The sequence below is a fragment of the Chinchilla lanigera genome, unplaced genomic scaffold (assembly GCF_000276665.1).
Source record: "Chinchilla lanigera isolate Chin_1 unplaced genomic scaffold, ChiLan1.0 scaffold00026, whole genome shotgun sequence".
Classification (NCBI taxonomy): Eukaryota; Metazoa; Chordata; class Mammalia; order Rodentia; family Chinchillidae; genus Chinchilla; species Chinchilla lanigera.
In genome coordinates, this window is record NW_004955427.1 from 15,745,875 (window position 1) to 15,767,518 (window position 21,644).

The 21,644-nt window shown below is 38.8% G+C and overlaps 1 protein-coding gene across 3 annotated transcripts in view; it reads left to right on the plus strand.

Annotated features, from left to right (window-relative positions):
- Positions 1–21,644, plus strand: part of Gap43 (growth associated protein 43) — a 94,731-nt gene that overhangs the window by 49,326 nt on the left and 23,761 nt on the right. The window contains exons 2-3 of one of the 3 annotated variants that reach the window (XR_261276.2): positions 218–788; positions 1,173–1,270. Coding sequence is in view for 1 of the 3 variants with exons in the window: in XM_005386424.2 (XP_005386481.1) it covers positions 218–788 (571 nt within the window). In the remaining 2 variants the exon portion in view is untranslated. The remainder of the gene's footprint in view (positions 1–217; positions 789–1,172; positions 1,271–21,644) is intronic. The other 2 variants (XR_261277.2, XM_005386424.2) reach the window with 2 other exon arrangements.

The following is a 21,644-nucleotide window of genomic DNA, read 5'->3' on the forward strand; positions in this document are numbered from 1 at the left end:
GGTGACTCATGAGGTCAAAAAGACCATAGTTTTCCCTAGAAAGTACCAGGGGAGCGGTAGCAGGCTGGATTTGAACTTCCAGGGATGGATTCCCGACTCCAGGCTGCCTTGCGCCTAGTAAATTGCTCAGGGCTCAATGCGTGTTGTTGACTGCTCTGATGAGGAGGCAGAGGACACCAAGAGAGCTCTCCTTTTTGTCCCTCTTTTCTCCGCAAAGGTTGAAAAGAATGATGAGGACCAAAAGATTGAACAAGATGGCATCAAACCCGAAGACAAAGCTCATAAAGCCGCGACCAAAATTCAGGCGAGCTTCCGTGGACACATAACGAGGAAAAAGCTCAAAGGAGAGAAGAAGGGAGAGGCCCAGGCTGCCGAGGCTGAAGCGGCCGAGAAGAAGGAGGACGCCCCGGGCGCCGACGTGGCCAAGAAGGAGGGCGAGGGCGCCGCCGAGGCCGCCCCGGGCGCCGGGCCCAAGGCGGAGGAGCCGGGCCAGGCCGGGGCCGAGGAGAAGCCGGGCGAGGGCGCCCCCGACGCGGCCCCGGAGCAGGCGGCCGAGGAGAAGGCCGGCGCCGCCGAGACAGAAAGTGCCACGAAAGCTTCCACCGACAACTCGCCGTCCTCCAAGGCCGAAGACGGCCCCGCCAAGGAGGAGCCTAAACAAGCCGACGTGCCTGCTGCTGTCACTGCTGCTGCTGCCACCACCCCTGCTGCTGAGGACGCCGCCGCCAAGGCGACAGCCCAGCCTCCCACGGAGACTGCGGAGAGCAGCCGGGCCGAGGACAAGATAGGTGAGCCGGGAGGGCGGGGCGGTGGGCGGCGGCCGGGCCACGGGCCACGGGGCCACGGGGCCACGGGACCACGGGGAGAGGGACGTGGGTGGCGAGGTCTGGAAATTGAGGGGGCTTGTGCGTCATTCTCCAGACGTCCCCAAGCTTAAGAAGCGCCTGTGTAGCAGCCAGTACTAGAGAGATCTGGCAATCATCTTTATTGGATTGCTGTCAACAGTCAAGCTAGATAATCCTGCTTCAAAGAAAATATTCTTGTGTTGGTAGACTTAGTCTAATAAGTAATCGCTGAGGCTACGTATATTTTGTGGGGCAGAATTGGCTAATGTGATTATTTGGCTCTGAGGAGAACGTGGTATAAATACAGCAAACTCTTTATTGATTCAGATAATCTAGTGTGTGAATTGCTGGCAGCCAAAACCTAACCTCAGATCACCTTCCCCTATTCTACAATATGTTCTGGGCATTCCACCCACCGTCATTTGGTGAGTAATGTGTGTTTGTATGTGTGTGCACAGGGATTGTTAATTGTGACACTAAGTAAGATCAATCATAATAAGGAAAGTAAGTCTGCTGGCATTGCCAAAAACAAAAGAAAAAACTCCAAATATGCATATTGAACTCAAGGATAAATTATTTTATTATCAAAGACACTCTTTTCTTTCGTATACATAAGTAATTAAGGACTGGCTATAATTACATAAAGGGCCTGGATTAGCTTCGCTTTGGAACTCTAACTCAAGTTATTGTGTTTTCACTATTATTGGCCAAAATGCCTGTGCAGCATTAGAATAGAACATCGGAGGAACAAGAAAAATTTGACAGAGTTTTAGCTCTGGAGAATAGGTTTGTTCCCCACCCCAGTAGAGCCACAGTGATTCAGGAGGCCAGTAGCTCCCAGGTCTTTCTCTGACCTAGTATGACTCATGGACACTGGCTGTCTCCAAAGATCCTTGAAGTTGTTTCTGTGCCAACTTAAAAATTGGGGTTTACTTAGACCTTTCAAACCCCACAGATTTAACCACACTTTGCTCATGGGTCCAAATATAGACAGGGTCACATGACCTTGAGAAAGTACCTAGTTCATGAGGGTGGTCTGGGGTATATTCCAGCCTCTCACCTTCAGACTAAAAATAATCATTAAGCACTTGCCTCAGTATACATTTCTCCAGATTAGATGCTACAGGATGGCTGATGATCCCTCTGACATTTTCAAGTATACTTCTTTCATTTTACCCCTAAAATTCTGAGTAAGAATTGGGATTATACTATTGTTATTACCAGCAACCTGTCGCACTCCAGCTCCACAAAAATCACATGTTTCTTTCTACCAGTGACTTACTTTAAATATTTGTTGTAACTACAAACCTACCCCAAGGGCCTGACCTTGATGTTAAGAAGATGAAAATTTTCCTCAGGAAATGTAAGGTATGTGATAAAGACTGAGGTGTTGGTTTTAATTTACTTAGCAAAACAAATCAAGCTAACTCTTTTTCTTTGGTTTTAATGTTCAGGCCTCAGATAAGATGTTTGGAAATCACTTTGGATGGTGTCAAACTATCGTGTCATTCTCTAAATTTCAGGGACTAGTCATGCTTTTAAATACAGAACATAATTAGTATTGTTCACACCATAATTTTTTAACCAGCGTTTCTAAAATTTTGAGTATAGACACAAACATATGATGCCATTTTAGGTATAAACTCATTGTTTGGGTTAATAAGAAAAAAGACTTTGAATTCATGAAAAGTCTAATATATAATATATTTAAAGAAAATTCCACTTTGTTATTTTTCAAATTATGATATCAAATAAACTACTCCAAATATTTTATGTGGTAAGTACTCAACAAATGTCAGATGTTGAATGAACAAAATTTGGCTAGACTTAATTTACAGATAATAGTGTATTCACCCATTCATGTATTTTTTTTGCAAGTTTTCTAACTAGACACATTAAAAAATGTGTCTAGTTGCTGAAAGTAAATATTGATTATACTTTGTACTCAACTTACAAATTCCATCTGAAAAATGTCTCAACTAAAAGGATTGCATAATGTGCACTGAAAGGTGATTGCAAGCGGAGGTGAGTTTCGATTTGAAATTAATCATCAAGGGCAATTTATTTTCTACTTTCTCTCAGCTTTGGATAGATATTGTCTTCTTGATTCAGTTTTGACATGCTGCCTGTGGTTTGTTTCTGAACTCAGTAATCTATTAGCCTCACTTGCTGTATGTGACAAGCACAGATTACTCAGTTGTGGTGAATATCCCGGAATCACAGAAACCAGAGATGACAAGGAGATCTATCACATCATATGAGTCCCAGATTCCCAGAGACTCTGTATCAACTTTCCTCCATCTGCATTGGGTTTCATTCCAGTCCAGGTTAAAATAGCAGTATTTTCAGTTGTGCTGTTCTCTTTGGAAATGTTTGGTTACCATGGCCTTGATTTAGGATTTTATGGCTACCTAGAGGGGATAGGAAAAGAGCTAAGAGACTGAAACTGAGGTGCAGATAAAATATGTCTAAGGAGAGAATCTAGAGAAATAGTTTTTTTGAGTAAAAGGGTTAAAAATTTTGGACCTAATATGATCACTGATTTAATATCTGTAGAAATTATTCATAAATTTAAAATGTCTTTTTTCCCTTTTTTAAATTTAATATTGTTACTATTGTTGACGGTAGACACAACTTGAGTTAGGACCTTTGAAGTTAATTAATTTTCTGACTTTGTGTCCTTTTCCCTTTTTCACTATTCTGAGGACCCAGCTGGCAATATGCCTATGACCTAAAAATTTCATCATATTGTAGGAAGAAGAGTGTTTAAAGCATCTATAGAACACTGATGCCTTCATCTATTAGGAGAAAATCTTCAAGCTCCCTTAATGATTATGTTCTTGAGTCTCCTACTGAGCAGTGTGCTCATTTGCTCTCAGAAAAGGAATTCTCTGCTTTGGTTCCTTTACTCCAGGGTAGCCCATTGACTTGCCCTAACACAGGACTTCAAAAATTCTGCTGTGGCCATGTTCAGTGATGTCGCAGGACTACATTAACCCATTCAAGTGGCTGTCAATCAGCGACACTGACTGGGTGGCTGCCACAGGGTACTTGGCAGTGCTAGAACGAAATGGAATTCTGAGTCACCGTAGATCTTCTATATATTGACCATGGCTGGATTTTATTTTCACGGTCTTATTATGATTTTCAAATTAAGGTCATTAACAATGATCTGGGGAAGAGGGGTTTCCCTTTGCCATTCTCTGAATAGAAAAATTAACTGCACCTCCCCACCTCTTCCTCTCTTCCCCTTTTGTTTCCCTTCTTCCTCCTTCTCTCTCTTTCCCTCTCCCTTTATTGCTTCCTTCCATTCTTTTTTTCCTTTTCCTTTCCACTTATAGTAACTGTGCTATGCTTGGTACTGGGATCACAAAGATGAATAAGATACAGTCCTTTGATCTTAGGGAGTTTTCACTGGAAGTGGAAATATGAGGAAATTCAGGTAGCAGCATTTAAAATTATTATATTAATAATCTCAATGAAATTCTACAAGTAAGTATGCAATACCTTTATATGCTTTGGGACAAAATATGAATAAGACGGTCCTTTAGTGGCCCAGATGTGGTTTGATCCATGCTAGAAAATAACTTTTATATAATATGTGTTCAGTAGCCAAACTATTAGCAAAAAGAACTGATACGGCACTTATAATTTCCAGAATGATAATTATATATATGAAAATGAAACACTCAGCCCAAATTTCTGGATTTGTGGAAATTCTGTGTGTTTCCCACAACATTTACCTAAATCCCAGGGAAACCACCCACTTTTTAGCTGTCCAAAAAAGAGATCCATTTCCATTGAGCTGTGAGATTTCCCAAGGATATTTACACTTATTTAGCAGGGTGCCTCATAAGCGCTTTTGATGTGAAATGTGGTTTCAACCACTTCCCAAATTTATGCACAGCTCATAAAGAGTGAAAATTTGAGTTGTGAAAGTCCATAAATGCTGTTTATAAAACATGGGCACCTTGTCAGATACTCAGTGGTATGCTGCTTAAATATTGTTGATTATTATGCTTTTGTGGAGCACTTTTATATTGCTAAAGTAATCATTTTTGTTGGCTTTTCTTGACAACTATCCAGTGGCATTTGATAGTATTTTCCTTTCTATTTTTGCATTCTGAGGGAAATATATATGGTATTCTGCCCACAAGCACAGACAAACTGGTAGACCTCCAAATTCTTTCCTGAATTTTAGCCCTACAATTTTTTAACCTCTTTTAAAGTGTTGTTTTATTTTAATTCTTGCATTTTTTCCTTCATTAGTTTAACAGTTTCAACAATTTGTAATTGTTTTGGAGAAATATTAACTAGGGCATTTCTAGGGCACTCTATGTTCTATATGCTCTGTAATGTATGTAAGAGAAAGAATGTTGGACTGGAATAAAAAGACCAGGATTCTAGTCTCAGTATATCTGCTAACCAGCTATGAGGCCTTAATCAAGTTATTGCTTCTCTGGGCTTCAGTTGCTTTGTCTTTGAAAGAATAGGCCAAAATACTTGATTGTTAAGATTTTTCTTTTTAAAATAAAGGTTAATATATACACATCCTATACAGATGTCCTTTAATGAGCATTTATTATGTGCACTGCTCTCAATGAACAGTCACGTGGGAATTATCCTATCTAATCACTGTAACAGCTGTGATATAAAAAATTTCCCTTTCCCCTCTTGCAGATGAGGAAATTGAGGTTTATTGATTATGGTGTTTAATCCTTGTCCATAGCTAGCAAATGCTGAATGAGAACCTGAATTCTGACAGTCTCATTGTAGAGTCACTTGCTGAACCCATACTCTCATTGAAGGGTTACCCTGGAAGAAGCAAAGAGAAGAGTGATGTTTAAGTGTTGCAACCCACATGGCTATCAATGGTCTTGGGAAATACAGTGGCAAGATGAGGAAAATATAGCCGAGAGACAAAATCTGAGGCCAGGTGGAGGTCCTCTCTCTCAGGATTGGAGGAGAAGAATTAAACAGTCACTGTAGGGGCATTTATTTATACTTTTGCAAAGTTAGTATCACAAGACACAAGGTTGCCTATCAACTAATGACTGAAATTGTGTCAGGCGAGATGTTTCCTCAGGACCAAACTATTTCCAGCTTCAAGGGCTCCCTACATTGAAAGACTCCCATCTGCATATTTTAGCTTAAGAACTCATCTTATTTTTATAAGTGGATACTGTAGACTCTTGTGTGGAATTACTAGTGATCACATTTACAGATGAGTATCCAGTAGCTACCAAAAGTCCTGATCATAGTCCCTCATCGTTCCATCACCCCAGAACTGAAAGGAACGTGAAAGTAGTTTGGAGCCTTAGGTTATCATTTCAGAAATGCTTCAAGTGCTGCTTTATTGGACATAAGAGACCTATAAAGATCAGTTGAAAATGATTGTTCTTAATAAGAATAAGTATTACTAAATTCATTAAATATGCCAGGAAGAACTGTGAGTTAAAAATTGAAAACTTCAGCTCTCAACTGGATGAAAGTTATTTCATTTTTTGTAGAAAATTTCTACCCTAAATGTGGCTCATCAGAATTAGTATCATTTTTACACTCTTCTATAGATTCTCTCACCACCTAAGCAAGTGAGTTTTAAAAGGAACTACTATTTATTGTATATATAACCAAAATATTAAAGAACACAATAAGAAAGATCAACTGGAGAACAGCCTCTATTTTGTTGGTTGAAAAAAAAGCAAACAAAAGATAAAATGAAGAAAAGTTTTGAGTAAGAAACTCAATTGCTGAGGACCTTTACTCATTCTTTCATTATTTATATAAAATTATTGTTGGCACTCCATAAAAGAAGCTAATAAACAGAATGTTATTCCCTACTTTAAAGTTGTGAAATTTTATTTGGTACTGAACGTCAAACAATATTTCTAAAATAAGAATACTTTTCAGATACTAATATACATTTATAAAGTGTTTTCTCTTTTTTCTCCACACACACATGCACACGCACAGTCCCAGAAATATTAAAAAAGAGGAGGAAGAAAAAGATGAGTAAATGGGCAGCCAGAGGTACACAGTGAGTCCTTTTGGCTAACCATTGAGGTAAAGTGCACCACTCAATCCAATGGACTAGAAAGCTTTGAGCAGTCCTCACTATCACTTTGTCTTCAGAATCATAACTTCATAGAACAGAGAATGAGAGCTTCTTAGAATGACACATGAGTGGAAAGAAGGAAGGAGACAAACCAGTGGTGCTGCTTAAAGCTACCAGAGCTGTGGCTTTGAAGATTTCTCACAGTGATGTGGTTTTATAGCATAAATAGGCTGCTGAGGAAGATTGGAAAGGATGTGTAATATTTGCCATCTTTCTTAATCGTGTTTGAATTTTTATGATGAAAGAAAACTAAATTAGGTGCTAAATTTTATCCTAATTCAAACAATCAAGAAACTTTGAACCATTACCTTTCTCAAAAGAAGTTTCACCAATTATTGATCTCACAGCTGTTAATCTTGGCTATTTAGGCAAATATTTATTTTTGGCTTTAATGAACTGCCATAGATTGTTTTCAGAACAATGATAAATAATGACATATTTTAATATGACACTATTGTAATACATGATATTTTAAGTATCATATTTTAATATGACACTATTTTAATGATAGACCCAGTTTATTTTAATAGATCCAATAAATTCTAGGATGTATATGATGTACTAGTTCTGCATTAGCATAATGGATTAAACACCAACTAAAATAAAGATACGAGTTCTTATATATAAATGGTGTTAAGCCAGCCTGTTTATACTTTGAATTTGGTTCAGATATGTATAAGGGAAGTGTGTTTTAGTAGGTCTTTTCTCCTGTCCAGGTTCACAATGTTAGACCAGTTCACAATGGTAGACCAAAGAGACATCTCAACCAAAGTCACAACCACTGTGACTTTTCTGTAGTCTCTTATTTTCTTATCTACTAGATAGTGGGTTTGGGAGGTGGTGAAGAAGCTGACAATAGAGAGGTTTGAGCAGAAGGAAAAGGAATCTAGATTAAGTGAGTCCTAAGAAAGTTTATGGCTACAATGGAAGCCAAGCAGAAAACGAAGTTTTCTAGACCCTAATGTACTTGAGATTGAAAAAGGAGTTGAAAATGATATTTTCACATATGATCTAACTCCTGCTTTATGGTCTTCCTAACTCTCTGAGATGGAAATCTATAGCTATGTTTACCATAATTTGCTGTAAATAGTTTCACTTTCCTCCTAGACTTAATTCAGTATTAATTTATTTTTATATCCACCATATTTCTCCACGTAATTAAAACCTTAAGTAATTAAAGCAGCTCTGAGAGCTCATAAAACCTTGGATTCTTGTGTAGAGCACAGGATGCATCTGTCAAGCATCTTATAAGCTCGTTAAAATTTTGCCAGTAGACTCATTATAAACACTACATACATTATATAACACAACGGTCTTCTACTTCTTTTTTTTAACTTATATTCACAATAGTGGAATTGATCATTGATGAAATGGCAACAGGCCTAAGCATTTGGAAACATGCTACTGATCATCCTGAGAAAACATGGCTTAGATCAGTGGTGGTGAACCTATCGCATGCACGCCACAGCGGGTTGTTTGTATCATTGAAAGCTCTAAAAGGTTTTCTATCACTGGCTTAGATGCTATACAAGCTGGGTGTGATTACTCAGCACTTCTCACACTTACTTTCAGTCTTCAAATCACACATCCAGGGCTGTGGAAAATAAGATATTGCAGTTTGATCATCTCACACCATTCCATTAGTAAGGAAGGGAAATTCCAGTTCTTAATATATATTCAGAGAAAAAAAGAGATACACTGGGAAGTCTATTTGCCTTCCATATAAATCATGCTCGGTACAAGAGTTCTTTCCTGACAGGATATGTCCAGTGAAGTAATTGATAAAGTTAAGTTTTTCTTTTGCCCCCTCTGCCATATGAATTGGGTAGAGACTCTCAGAAATTGGAAAGAGAAACCAGAAACAATTCTCCTAAAATGGTCTCTTCTTTCAGGGGCATGTTGGATGCGTGTGTCTTTTAGAAAAAGTAGACGTGAACCCTATATAACAAATCTACAGAAATATCCTTTGTACTCTGCGGTATGGGAAAATGAAGGTTATAAATTGAATATGCTTCAGCATTGTATTCATGTCTGTAGTATACTTCCTACAAATTCCAATACTTATAGATGCACACACAGACACACACACACACACACACACACACACACACACATACATTTTTAGTATGTAGGGAAGTCTTCCCAAGAAATTAGGTGGTCAGATAATATCTAGAAGAATAATGCATTATATGTTTTCCTCATTCTCTAGACAAAAGGAAGTGGGATTGGCCCCAGGAAAGTCTTTCTGTCCCTTTGAGGGTATATGTAGAAAGTAATAGTCTTTTTCCTGCTAGCGGGTTCTACAGTATGATGGGAAAACTAATAGCTGGGTTTAAAGTTATCTGTGATAGTGTAGTGTCTAAAACTAAGATTAAAATTCTGTTCAGTGTAATTAAAATGAGATTTCTTGATGTAGGAGTCCTCTTATCTAAGTCCTGAAGGACTGAATGTATCTAATAAGAAGGGATAAATCCACTTTCAATTTAAATTAATATAAATGATGTTTAAAAATTTTTATTAGAACATGTTTGCAGTACATAATGAATTAATACATTTAGTTTAAAACATATTTCATCAATAGCTATTTAAAAATTAACCCTCAGTAGAAAAAGTAGCTTACAATTTATTTTGTTGATTGAATCTATGACGATTTAGAGATAGGAAGCTGTTAAGTATTTGATGAATGAGTTAAAAATGAGTGAATAGTGTTATGAACTAGAGAAAATTGGAAACTGACTTAAAAGACCAATCTTAACCTTAAAACTTTGGGCAGGCAAATTCTTTAGGTACTTTGGGTGTGAGTTTATAATACAAAAAGTGCTGGACAGAGGACCTTAAAATCACTATTTTTAGTGGAGTTTGACATTGCAGAGTCTAATGACAAAGGGAGGTAAACTCCTGCTCATACTAAAAGCTATGGTGCCATTAACCTTTCTGCTAATTTGGAAGCTGAATACAGAAGCTTAGTGGAGAATACTGTTGTTACTTGGGCCCATAAATCTTCCCTGTGCTTGCCAGAATTCAAACCACTTAGGGTTTCATAGACCAATGTGAGCATTTTGCATTCTGCTTAGAAACATATTGAGAACTAGAGGAAGTCAAGGCTGCTCTTTTCCAAAAGAAGGTGATTAATTTCATCCCAGCCCCATGAGTGACCTGTGGCTGGCTCTTGCCAGTGTGTGACAGGTACACCCAGGGAAAGAATAATCTGCCAGACCCGTTGGCTCCTTTCCCTCATCTGACACATTTAAGTAATCTTTTCAAACAGGGTATGAGTCTTCTGAACCTGCTGCTGACCCACTATAGGATGCAGTGTTAGTGCCTCCCAAGCCAACAGTGTTGGGACAGAGACCAGAACCCAGGCTTTCCCACTCCGGTTGCTTATTATGCACAGCCTGTGAGGTGCTCAGACTATAGATCATACGGGAATAGCAAATTAAGCAGATGATTCGACACACAGCAATTTAAAGTAACCCTCATGCATTTGATAAAGAGGGTCTCACTTTGCAAAACTCTACATTCTAATTAAAGGGATAAGAAAGCCCAGACTTTCAGCAATGTGATGGAGCAGGCTCCCCATTGATGTAATTTTATCTTTTTCCAAGGACAAGTGGCAGCGGAAGATTTTTGTTTTCTTCCTTTCTTCTCTTTTAACTAATGATTTAAATATTAGCAAGTTCATAGAAAACCTGACATCTTTTTATGACCTGGCCCATTTTTTCTGATGTATATGACGATCACATATAATGTAGAATACAAATGGGCTACCAAAACATAAATTGTCCGTGATGATTTTATCACATATCTGTAATGACATACTGATAAACTGGGCTTCCAAAACATGAAACTCAAAAAGTACAGAGCTGGTCAGTTCCTGTGGTGTAAATACTCATCGTGATTGATTTCAGGCCACTAGTACTTTGCCAAGGGTGAAGCAGTTGGGAACAGAAGTTAACCATTTTCTCTTAGCCAGTGTGAGCTAGTACCAGCATATCTCAAATCAATACATTTTAGCAATTTAATTAATTTTACTTTGGGTAACTCTAGGATACTAGAATGATATTTATCAACTTCCAAACAATGTTTCAATATAAAAGCAGACAACTATCCATTTATGAAAACACCTAATTGCATACATCTATATGTTATGTTGTGAGAACTAGTTTTCACATTTGCGTTTCATTTCTGTAAGGTACAATTTGGAATTCTACCTATTCAGTTATAAATATAATAGCTCCTCAAAGGATGGGTACATTGTGTCCCAAAGCAAGATTTAAGCTATATCTTGAATGAAGTGAAACACTTTTTCTTTTTTTCAGAGATAAATCCAGGGGGCAGATGAATTGCAACCAATGCTAAATTTTTTGACCTCTAATGTATAGAAAGAGTTATCTCTTTCCTCTCCTTATACTAATTTTATTGTTAGAAAGAGGGTGGTAAAATAGCATATTCACAGAGGGTAGGGTAAGATTGACTATCTACATGTTGCCAGAAAAATGGTCATTGACACTTAATCCCATAAAAATGATCTTCACAATGATCTTCATGTTGATTGTAGAGTAGATTATGTGTATTATTTACAGGGTAAACAAAAAAATGACCCATAATGTAGTCACAGAAAGGACTGGTCATCGTCACCTCTCATTGTACTAAGTAATCAGACCATGCCCTATTTCATTTTAACTCCCAAAATATTAAAGCCATACAACATTTATGTTCTAAATAATATTTTACAAATAATATGACTGATAAGTCACAAGGCAACCCCTCCCCTATGGGGAATTTAAGCTCTTTTACTAAGGAGTTAATAAAAACTCCTTCCTTTTCACCTGTTCCCCTCCAGTTACCCTCGGCAAAAGCCAACCCCGCCCTCATCCACCTTGGCAGATCCAGACACGTTCAACTCTGACAAAAACACCCACAGCTCTGGCTGTTCTGGCCCACAGACACCCCCTCCCAAAAAATGTTCCGGCCCACAGACACCCTCCCCAAAAGCTTAAGAACAGCTTAAAAACCCATGCTTTGCTCAGCTCCTTGCGGTCCCAGGCCACTGGGCAGCCTGCCATGTCGCTCTCCCCCACAATAAAGACTCCTCTCGTGTCAGAAGCTCTGGTCCGGTTCTGTGTCAGTCTCAGCCCGATTATATCAATGAACGAGCAACTTGCTTTCTGAAACCTTATTTTCAAGCCCCATAATTTGATTTGTGTTGCTGGATCCTGCAGTTCAGTGGAGTAACACCTCAGTGTGACTTCTGGGAGCTGTGTAGCTTTGCAGAGGCCACGTTAGCAGGAATCTGTCTCCTCCACTGGTCCCACAATCCTCTATTCCCCCACTAAAGTGTTTCTGAATCTTTGTAAAACTTTGAAATTTTAATCAATAATAATTAAAAAGTACTGTACTTAAGTTCAATTTTAAAAGATTTCAAATTCTGAAATAACTAAATTCCGCTGAACACCATTCTGAACCTCTCTTCATGCAGCCATCTACTCTGTACTTAGATTGAATTGTTTGTTTTACAAACAAGTGATCTTCTAAGATATTGCATAGAAATTATTCAGGTTTCAAGAGTTTGCTTACAGTTCAAATCAGGAATAATTGGAATTTAGGTGATCCACCAGGATTACTAACCAGCCTAAAGAAAATTATTATATCTGTGGGTTTTAGACCTTCTTAATAAAAGAATAACCCAATGATGCAATAATATTTTTAGTTATCTTCTAACTTGCAACATGATTGTATAAATAAAGCATTAATCTGGTGAGAATTACTTAAAAAATTCTAGATAATTTTGAAATATCTGTAAAAAATTCTAGAAAGTTAAAGCCACAAATTTACCTCACATATTTTTAAAAGAAATCAGATTTTATCACCTTTCTTTCCCTCTCTCCTCAGTCCCAGTGGAAAGTAGCTGTTTATGTCTCTGTCTAAAAGGATGTCCCAAAGGGATACACTCTAGATAATGGGGCCAATTGGATTAACCCCAAGGATTGATATTGTAATTGTTACTTCAGTGATTCAGTTATCTTTTCTTTTTCTGTGTGGGGGTACCAGGAATTGAACTCAGGACCTCATGCTTGCCAGGCAGGAGCTGAGCCACTGAGCTAAATCCCCAGCCCACTTCAGTGATTCATACCAAAACACGACACCACCCCACTGGGTAAAAAGAGTAGGTCCAATAGATTTAGGCTTAGAGTGTGAAGGCCTTTGGTTGCATACAATTTCTAATAGATGACTCTGAAAATGACTTGACCAAAACTACAAATTAATACCTGACTCTACTAATAACTAATATAAAGTCTCTAGTGCCAAGCTTTGCAACCTGAATACAACCTGAATTATTACCATGGCCTACAAAGCCTCCAGTGATCTGACATCTGCTTAAGTTTCTGATCTTAAACCCTCCTACTCTGCCTTTCTTCACTGCTCTCTGGACTTATTAGCTTTCGTAATGTCTCTAACTTACTCTGTCACAGGACATTTACACTTGCTTTCTCTCTTGATCTTCTTATGTCTACCTTTTAGCCCCTAGGGCTCTGGTTCAGTGTCATATGCTACAGGAAGACTTCCCTGACCTTTGGGTTAAAATAGCACCATGCTTGCCAGTCTTACCAGTTATACCATATTAACAAATTTATTTTCTCTATCACATTCTTGGTGCCTAAAGAGACTGTGTTCATCCTTCTGTGCTGTATTCATTACGACTTCCTGTCATTAGACTTTTCATTTCTTGTAGGCAGGGTCTTGGCATCTTTTAGCTCAGTATCCCCATCTATAGGCTTTATCATATAGAAGGCAGGTATCTGCTGGTTAACTAGTAATATAAATTTTACCCAGGAAGGAATTTCTCTTTGTAAATAGCTCAGAGGAAAAAAACATTCTTTTAGGTTTTCAAATGCGAAGCTCCATCAGGATAACAATATCAGCCACAGTGATAATAAGTAAAGAACTTTTCAGACACATTGCCATTTTTTATTGCTTGCATCCCACCCTCTTTAAAAGCTGTAAGTCAGCAACTCCCTTTCCATGGCTTCTTTCAAAATGTTTGCCAGTCACCCACACATTCTCAATCTGGAAGAGGGTCTTTGACTCAAAAGGAAAATCAACCAGAGTGTAGAAATAAGTGTGGTTCCCTGGAAAGAACTAGGAGGATGTGTGGGAGAAAACTCTTTAAGCAATAAAGCAAAAAGAGAGAGGAGAAAGAAAGGAGAATAGAATACAATATCAGAGAAGAAAAGTAAAAGAGGGCTAGAAATGGAAGGGTCAGAGGAAGTAAAAAGAACCGGAAAGGGAAACTTAAAGAATAAAATAAAGGTTGGATTGAAAAAGAAAGTGGGGCCAGCAGGGATAAAGCAGGAGGCAGGGAGCAGCAGGACCTAATGGGCAGCGGAAGCAGAAAGAAGGCACCGAGCCAGGTACCAAGACACATATGGGAAGCTCTGCTACTACAAAATGCCCTGGCCGTGAGCAGGGCAATTTACCTTCCTTGCTAGTACAAGAAATGATTTTTAAGGCATCTTCCATCCCCAGCACTCACTGTTCTTCACTTCATAAACAGAAGGCTTTAAAGGGTTCCCTGGCAAAAGGATTTTCAGTCTCTGAACAAATCTAAGTGGCAGATGGGCCCTGGCTCCCCAAGGAGAATCTCCCCACACTATTGTCTGAGCCCTTCTGCAGCTTGAATGTTCAGCCACTGCCTCTGCGCCTTCAGACAGGAGGGAAGGCATTGAACTTGATTGTCCCCCAAGTTTAAATGGTGGCCTATCTTCATATTAATCTATTGGAGACTCCAAGGCAAGCTTCAGAGACATTTTTCACTTGAACATTTCAGGGAGAAACAGTCTTGGAAGTGGACATTCCTGAGTTCAAGTCCAGGTTTCTCACCTCATGGCTGTAATGGTTTATAAGATGGAAATAAAAGTGCTACCTTCATCCCGTTGTTGTGAGGGTTTAATAATGCAACATATCTAAAGAATTATGTACAGAGTAGGCCCTCAGTTAACACCCCTCTGCCTTATCTTCTGACAATCAGAAATCACAGCTTCTCATATTCATATTCTTCTTTCCCAATATGGGATTCTCTGGCAGATCTTTACATTGGGATGGTAAAAGCAAGGATCATCTATCATCTTCCTACAGATAAAGTAGTGGAAGCATTTCTTTCATTCAGTAAGTAAGGAGGCATTGTTTTTCAGGGAACCAAAATGAAGTATTTTAAAAACAGCATAAGGTACTCATTTTCCTCAAAATAAAAACATAGCATTCAATTCATACTGCAACAATACACAGAGAATTGCAACACCCATGGGTTTAGGCAGATCTCTTCCTTGGCTACAGCACAGAAGAAAGATCGCAGGTCTTGGAACTGGAATTATATGTTTGAAGCAAAGGTACCACTCCTAACCAGCTCTGTGCCAGCTCTATACCAGATCTGTGTCAACTCAGCATCATTTCCATCAGTGTGAAATGCTATCCTATTTTGTATTGCTGATTTGGTGGCTGCTGGCATTAAGTAGACCACTTGCAAGTGCCTACTATGGTATTTTATTGAACACATAGTGTTACCTAACACAGAGTTACACTTATTTCTTTCAGTAGAAGCTGTTGGGGGATTTTTTTCTTCTTTCTTGGCACTACACCTCTGATTTTATAAAGAAAATTAATGTGCAAATATGACTTGATTTATGACTAGCAAGAGAGACACAATGATATGCAGTCTCTTCTGGGAGAAAGGGACTATTCTGTTTAGCAACATGACCAAATCCTTACATTATCAGTAATGATTGAGCCTGGAAGTTAGCCCAGGCCACCAGGTAGTGATGTTAGGATTAATTTAGGCTTCATGTAATTGGTCCCTGAGAAACTGCAATCTAAGGATTCAACAGAAACTATTGGGAACCCCTAAGGGAAATAGCTAGTATACTTTCTAGGTAAATACTGGTCACATGTTGAATTTCAATCTTAGAGTCTTCGACCTAAAGGGAAAGTTTGAAATCACCTAGACTGGGAATTAGAGAGTTTGTGGAGTGTTCTTTCATCTCCTGAAATTATTGGCAATGTGTTATACTGTGTGTGCATATGGATGATATTCTCAGGAGAATGGCATTGTCTTTCATCAGATGCTCACCTGGGGCCATTACTCAAAAAGGTTAAATCCACTGTCTTTGAATAACCTCTAGAGAAGTGATGGCGAACCTTTTAGAGCTTTCATTGACAATATGCAGCCCACCATGGCACACGGACTATAGATTCACCACCATTGCTCTAGAAGTTACATATGTGTGTTTTAAAGGAAAGATGAAACGTGTTCAAGGATTCATGTTGCATGTTCTGCCCTTAGTCACAGTGAGTTAATGTCAGCATAGAGGAGATAAATCAGGTTGTCCCAAGGACTGAATTTCCCTGAAATTCACATAATTTCTATTTATTAGTGTGTATAATTTCCACACTGCATTAGGCATTATGAAGGATTCTGTTGTAAAGGAAGTTATAATCTGGCTGGAGAAAAAAAGTGAAATTCTTAGAAAAAGATAAAGAAACTAGGGTTAGTCCAAAACAATGTAAGTAAGTACCTGCCTGCAGGGTAGAGCCTGTAATTTCAGAGAAGGGGTTCAGAAGCCAGGCTGGTGGGTGTTGTCTGAGGAAAAGAAATGAACATCATTATAGGACGTTGGTGAGCAGACTGGTCTCAGTAGCTTGTGTTGGACCTTGAAGTGGTCTGAGGCTTTACAATGAAAGTGGTTGAAGCTTTTACTCTATTACATTATTTTTTGCTCTGACAATGACTCTGATATTTCCACAAGGTCTACACAAAGCACAACCCACATTTACCAATTCAGTTCAAATGTTAATCACCGTGGTGGCTTGAATAGATAGTGTTTACAGAGTTAGTTTTAGTAAATTTTACACGAAAAAGAAAAATTAACTTCAGATCAGCTTAAAAATAGGACCCAGACATATTGTAATAAGTTGTTCTTACGCTGTCACATCATTGTATCTTTTGCTTGGAGTTCTGTGTATTGTTTTGTTTTAAAATAAGACTTTATTTTTTCTTTCAATTGTTACTTTTTATTAGCACACATGTCAGCAGGACGTGACGCTCGCATTCATCATGGTGATTTCGTATACGTACCTAACACATCTTATATCTTCCTACACCCCGCTTCCTTCCATCTCTTGGTCTGGTTCTCTTTCCATTTGCAAAAGATCTGGTGAGAGAGTCCTTCCGATGATTCCACAGCTGGAAACGGAATTACACTGGTGCCCTCTGCTGGGAAGAGGTGGGAAATTCAGCAGGAAACAATGGTGCCTTACCCTTTTCAAAGTACTAGGCACTGAATCTGTGATTCTCAGCCCACAGGGACCTTCGAGGGGGATTCACTTAGTACAATGTACAGGCCTCCCAGTCAGGTACGTCCTGACATCATGCCTGAATTCATTAACTGAAAGGAGTAATTGGGTTTTTATTGTAAGAAGGTTGGCAGCTATTTTTTAAAAGTACAGTAATTCAGAAAACACCCCCCACCTTTACTGACAGGTCCAGAGGCGCACTTTCCTTTCACGGCACACTGTACTGTGGCTCATCGTGGGTGGCGGCTGTCTTGCTACAATCCCTCTTGAGAGGCCAGGGGAGACACTGAGGTCATTTTTTAACGCTGTTCAATTATCTTTTTTTTTTTTTTTTAACGGTGAAGAAAACACATTGATATTCATTGCTGATTTTCTTGGCTCAAATAATCAGAATTAATGCCATGGTGTTAAATTAGATTTAGAGTGTCTACTCGGGTGTTCCTTTAGTTCCCTGCTCAGCTGATTTTTCTGCTAGAGGTGAAAAAACATTCAGTTATAATTAAGGGGGGCGGGTGCCAAAAAGGAAACCAAAAGAGAGAGGAGTTGTGAAATTTCATGTGTGCAAATTGGTGGTGAACTTCTAAAATAAAACGATGAGAGCTGGGGTGGGGGTGGAGAGAGGTTGGAACGAAACGATCTTTTTCAATTCTCTATTTTTATTTTATTTATTCTTTTAACGATCAATAATATGGACATGGAGGTCTGCCTTTGGTTTCCATAACAACCTGGCTTATTGAAAGACTGCAGGCTTCACAAATCCCCAATTATCAGCCTTCCAGGGCTTATTAAAGGAGCTGAGGATCCCAGTGAGGCAGGCAGTCATTGTTGGCACGTGCCTGGTGGGCTGGTGGGAGGGTGCAGGGAATAAGAAGGGGAGCTGTGTGGTGAGACAGCAGCCATTTGTCCCCCTGTCACTTCAGGGAGTGCAGTCGCTGGGAGGCTTCAGAACCCGTCCTGAAGCTCCAGAAGCTGACCCTGCCGTTGCAAGCAGCTCAGAAGTCAGACATCCAAGTGGAGACTGTTTTTTCCGTCCCACCTCAAAAGCCACCCATCTGGAATAAATCCATGTGAATATATCACATGCCCTCTATGTTTATTGAGCTCCTATAATTAATCGAGGCTTTCTCATCAAAACAATGGTGACTCTACATTTCTAATATTAACTCAAGCCTTAATTAAAATGTGAAGCCAACCTAATGCATATTTGATAGCTTTGAATCACCCAATCTTTGGTCTGGCATTTGCTTATTAGATCCTAGCACTGAGTAATTACAATTGCAGCAATAATACTGATGATGATAAGAATATAGATAGCATTTATTTCTGCTAGACTTTCTGCTGAATGATCCAGATGAGGTTTCTTGTTGAAACCTTATGATCCTATGGCACAGGTATCACTGTCCCTTTTTTATAGATGAGGAAACAAAATTGAGGAAACTTAAATGACTTAATCATACCAAACGGCTAGGGAGTGTGAATATGACACGGTCTCCTATCTGCTTCCTTCATATCTTTACTTTTAAACTCCCCAATTGTTTAACTCAGGTGCTCTCAAAATAGAAAAGAAACATTTACAATAAATCCTGTGTTGTCTAAAGTGACTGGGGAAATGGAATATCATGGTTAATCAAATGTTTTGATTAATAATTACCGTCTATGTCATTATTGGATTTCCAGGGATATAATAAAATAAATACAGCATCGGAGGTATAGTAATCACATTCAAATAAAGCCATAAAATGCTTTGGGACCATTATATAAATGTCAATTTTTATTGTACAGCAGAAGTGTTAGTTGATATAGATTTCTATTTGACAGATGAATTTTTTTTTTTTTTTTTTTTGTTTTTCTCCGGTACCGGGAACCGAACTCACGACCTTGCGCTTGCCAGGCAGGCGCTTTTGCCGCTGAGCTAAATCCCCAGCCCCAGATGAATTGTTTTTATAACATAAAAATATCTGCCTTAAAATTTTGAACATTCTATATTTTGAGGTACTTTATGTACCACTGAAGTTCAGTGTGATCAAAAAAAATATTTTGAGGTGTTCTAGAAAAAAATTATTAGTTCAAGGAAAACCTGAAATTCACTAAGGCCTCTAAATCACTACGCTGTGCTTTCTCTGACCTGAACCTTAAACTGTGTGGAAAATTAATATGACAGTCCCTGAGGGAGGTCAACCTGAACCTGTGGTAAAGCACAGAGAGTGGATTAACATCGGCAGACTTTTCATTATAGTTACTCAAACAACAATTTTTGTGATTTGAGATATCCAGAACCCTTACAGACCTTGTTTAGAAAGATCTCATGTTGTTAAGGATTGAGAGAAGTGATAATAAGGACTGTTTTGGTTAATACATACTAAGCATATAATTTCAGCATCTTGCAAATGCCATACTTTACAGTAGTCTTGAGGTAGGTACTATATCCCTAATTTGCAGATGGAAAAATCAAGGTACAGAGAGGTTGCATAAAATGCCTAAGGTAATCAAGTTGGGAAGTGGTGGGTTCCAGATTCGTACTCAGATGATCTAGATCCTGAGTCTGTGTTCTCAGCTAGTGTTTACACTCACTGTCTTCAATTGGGTTCTTCGTATTTTCTCTTGACCCTCCAATAATCACATCTACCTTCCCTCTCTCAACCAAAATAGTGTTAGCCAAAGTCACAAATGACTCCACGTTATTACATCCAGTGGTTATTCTAAAGCCTCCACTTCTTTGCCCGGCATTAAATAGTTGATCACTTTTATCCTTGAGACATTTTCATTGCTGCTCCTTTATCTGCCTCATTACTAAGTATTAGAGTAACCACAGCTCAGTTCTTGGTTCTCCTCTTTTTTGCCTACATTTATGTCTTTGATGAACCCTTAGTTCATGGCTTTAAATCTTAGCTGCAGTGTGATCAACCCCAGTATTCCACCAGTAGCCTAGGCCTCTGTCCAACTACAGACAACTGTTTACTCCATGCATCAGCTTGTATATGTCACAGACATCGCAAATGAAACATTTTGCAAGCCCGGCTTGGGTCTTTTCTCCTTGAACCCGCTCCTCCTCCAGTCCTCCTCATCTCAGAAAGAAGCAAATTTATCTTTTCCTGATACGTATTTAGCCTGTAGGTCTTGGAATTTTCCTTGATTCTTTTTTTCCTTGACAATGCTAATTCTGTAAACAAATCAAAATATATCTAAAATCTCAAAATCTCTTGCTTTATCTACTATCCATGATAGTAGATAAAAAATCTCTTGCTTTATCTACCTCTACTTGTCAGTTCAATAAGTGACAAGTCTTTAACTTGTTCTCAAAGTGTCATATGACCAACATCACACCAAGTCTCTACTCAGATTTTATGTACTTCGACTCTTTCTCTCAGGCCACTCCACCAATACTGATTTGCTTTTTCTTCTCATCAACAAGGTGTGCTCATATCTAGACAGTTTGCATCTACTGTTTGCTCTGCCTCAAAACTTCCCTTCTCAAGATGCTCATAGAGTTCACTCTAAACTTCTTCAGCTCTATGTTTACATGATCAAATGCTTTTCTCCCACACTGAACCATCTAATCAAAGCCATAGAAGCTTAATGTCTAATAAAGAGTCTTTGGAGGTTTAAAATTACAGCTAACTCGGAATTTACCTGTAATGAGTCCTTTTACAGCAGGTTGAATGTGCTTACCTATGGATTTAATGGGATTAGAACATCTTGTCCTATAAGAGAATTTCTTCTAAGGAACACTGCATAAAATCATATATGCTATAGATTATATTTATATATTATACATTGTATACACATATGGACAGCTCTGTTGCTCATGATCAGTCAGAGTTCAAGGATTAAATCTTTTGTCAACTATTAGCTTGGTCCATTTGGAGAACAGTTGGTGATGCAGAAAACACCCAAAAACCAGTGGGTCTGTTCTTGTATTCTAACTGCAGTTGGTAAGAGTGCCTGAAGAAAGGCAAAACCCTGTGAAGCAAACAATAAATTTCGTGTGTGCAGCTAGACGAACTTTGATGAAAAATGGCTATTATTCTTACTAAAGAGCCTGGAGGTCCACGTGGGGAACGTTTTCGTGTGGTGGCATTGAGGAAGTGGATGGAAGGGTGTGGTGTGGGGGAAGTAGACCTCAAAGTGTGTGATGAGAAAAGTAACGAGATGGAGGTGTCAGCGCTACCTGAAAAGCCCATCCAAAAGGAAGGTGTGGTCAGAGAGAGCCAGGACAGGGGTAAACAACTGTAAAGCTTTAAAATCTGTTGGTTAGAAACCTCTAATGATATGAATAAGAGTATGTGTGTATGCTTCACGGTTAATCCCTAACCTGGTAACCCTTCATTTCTTACTCG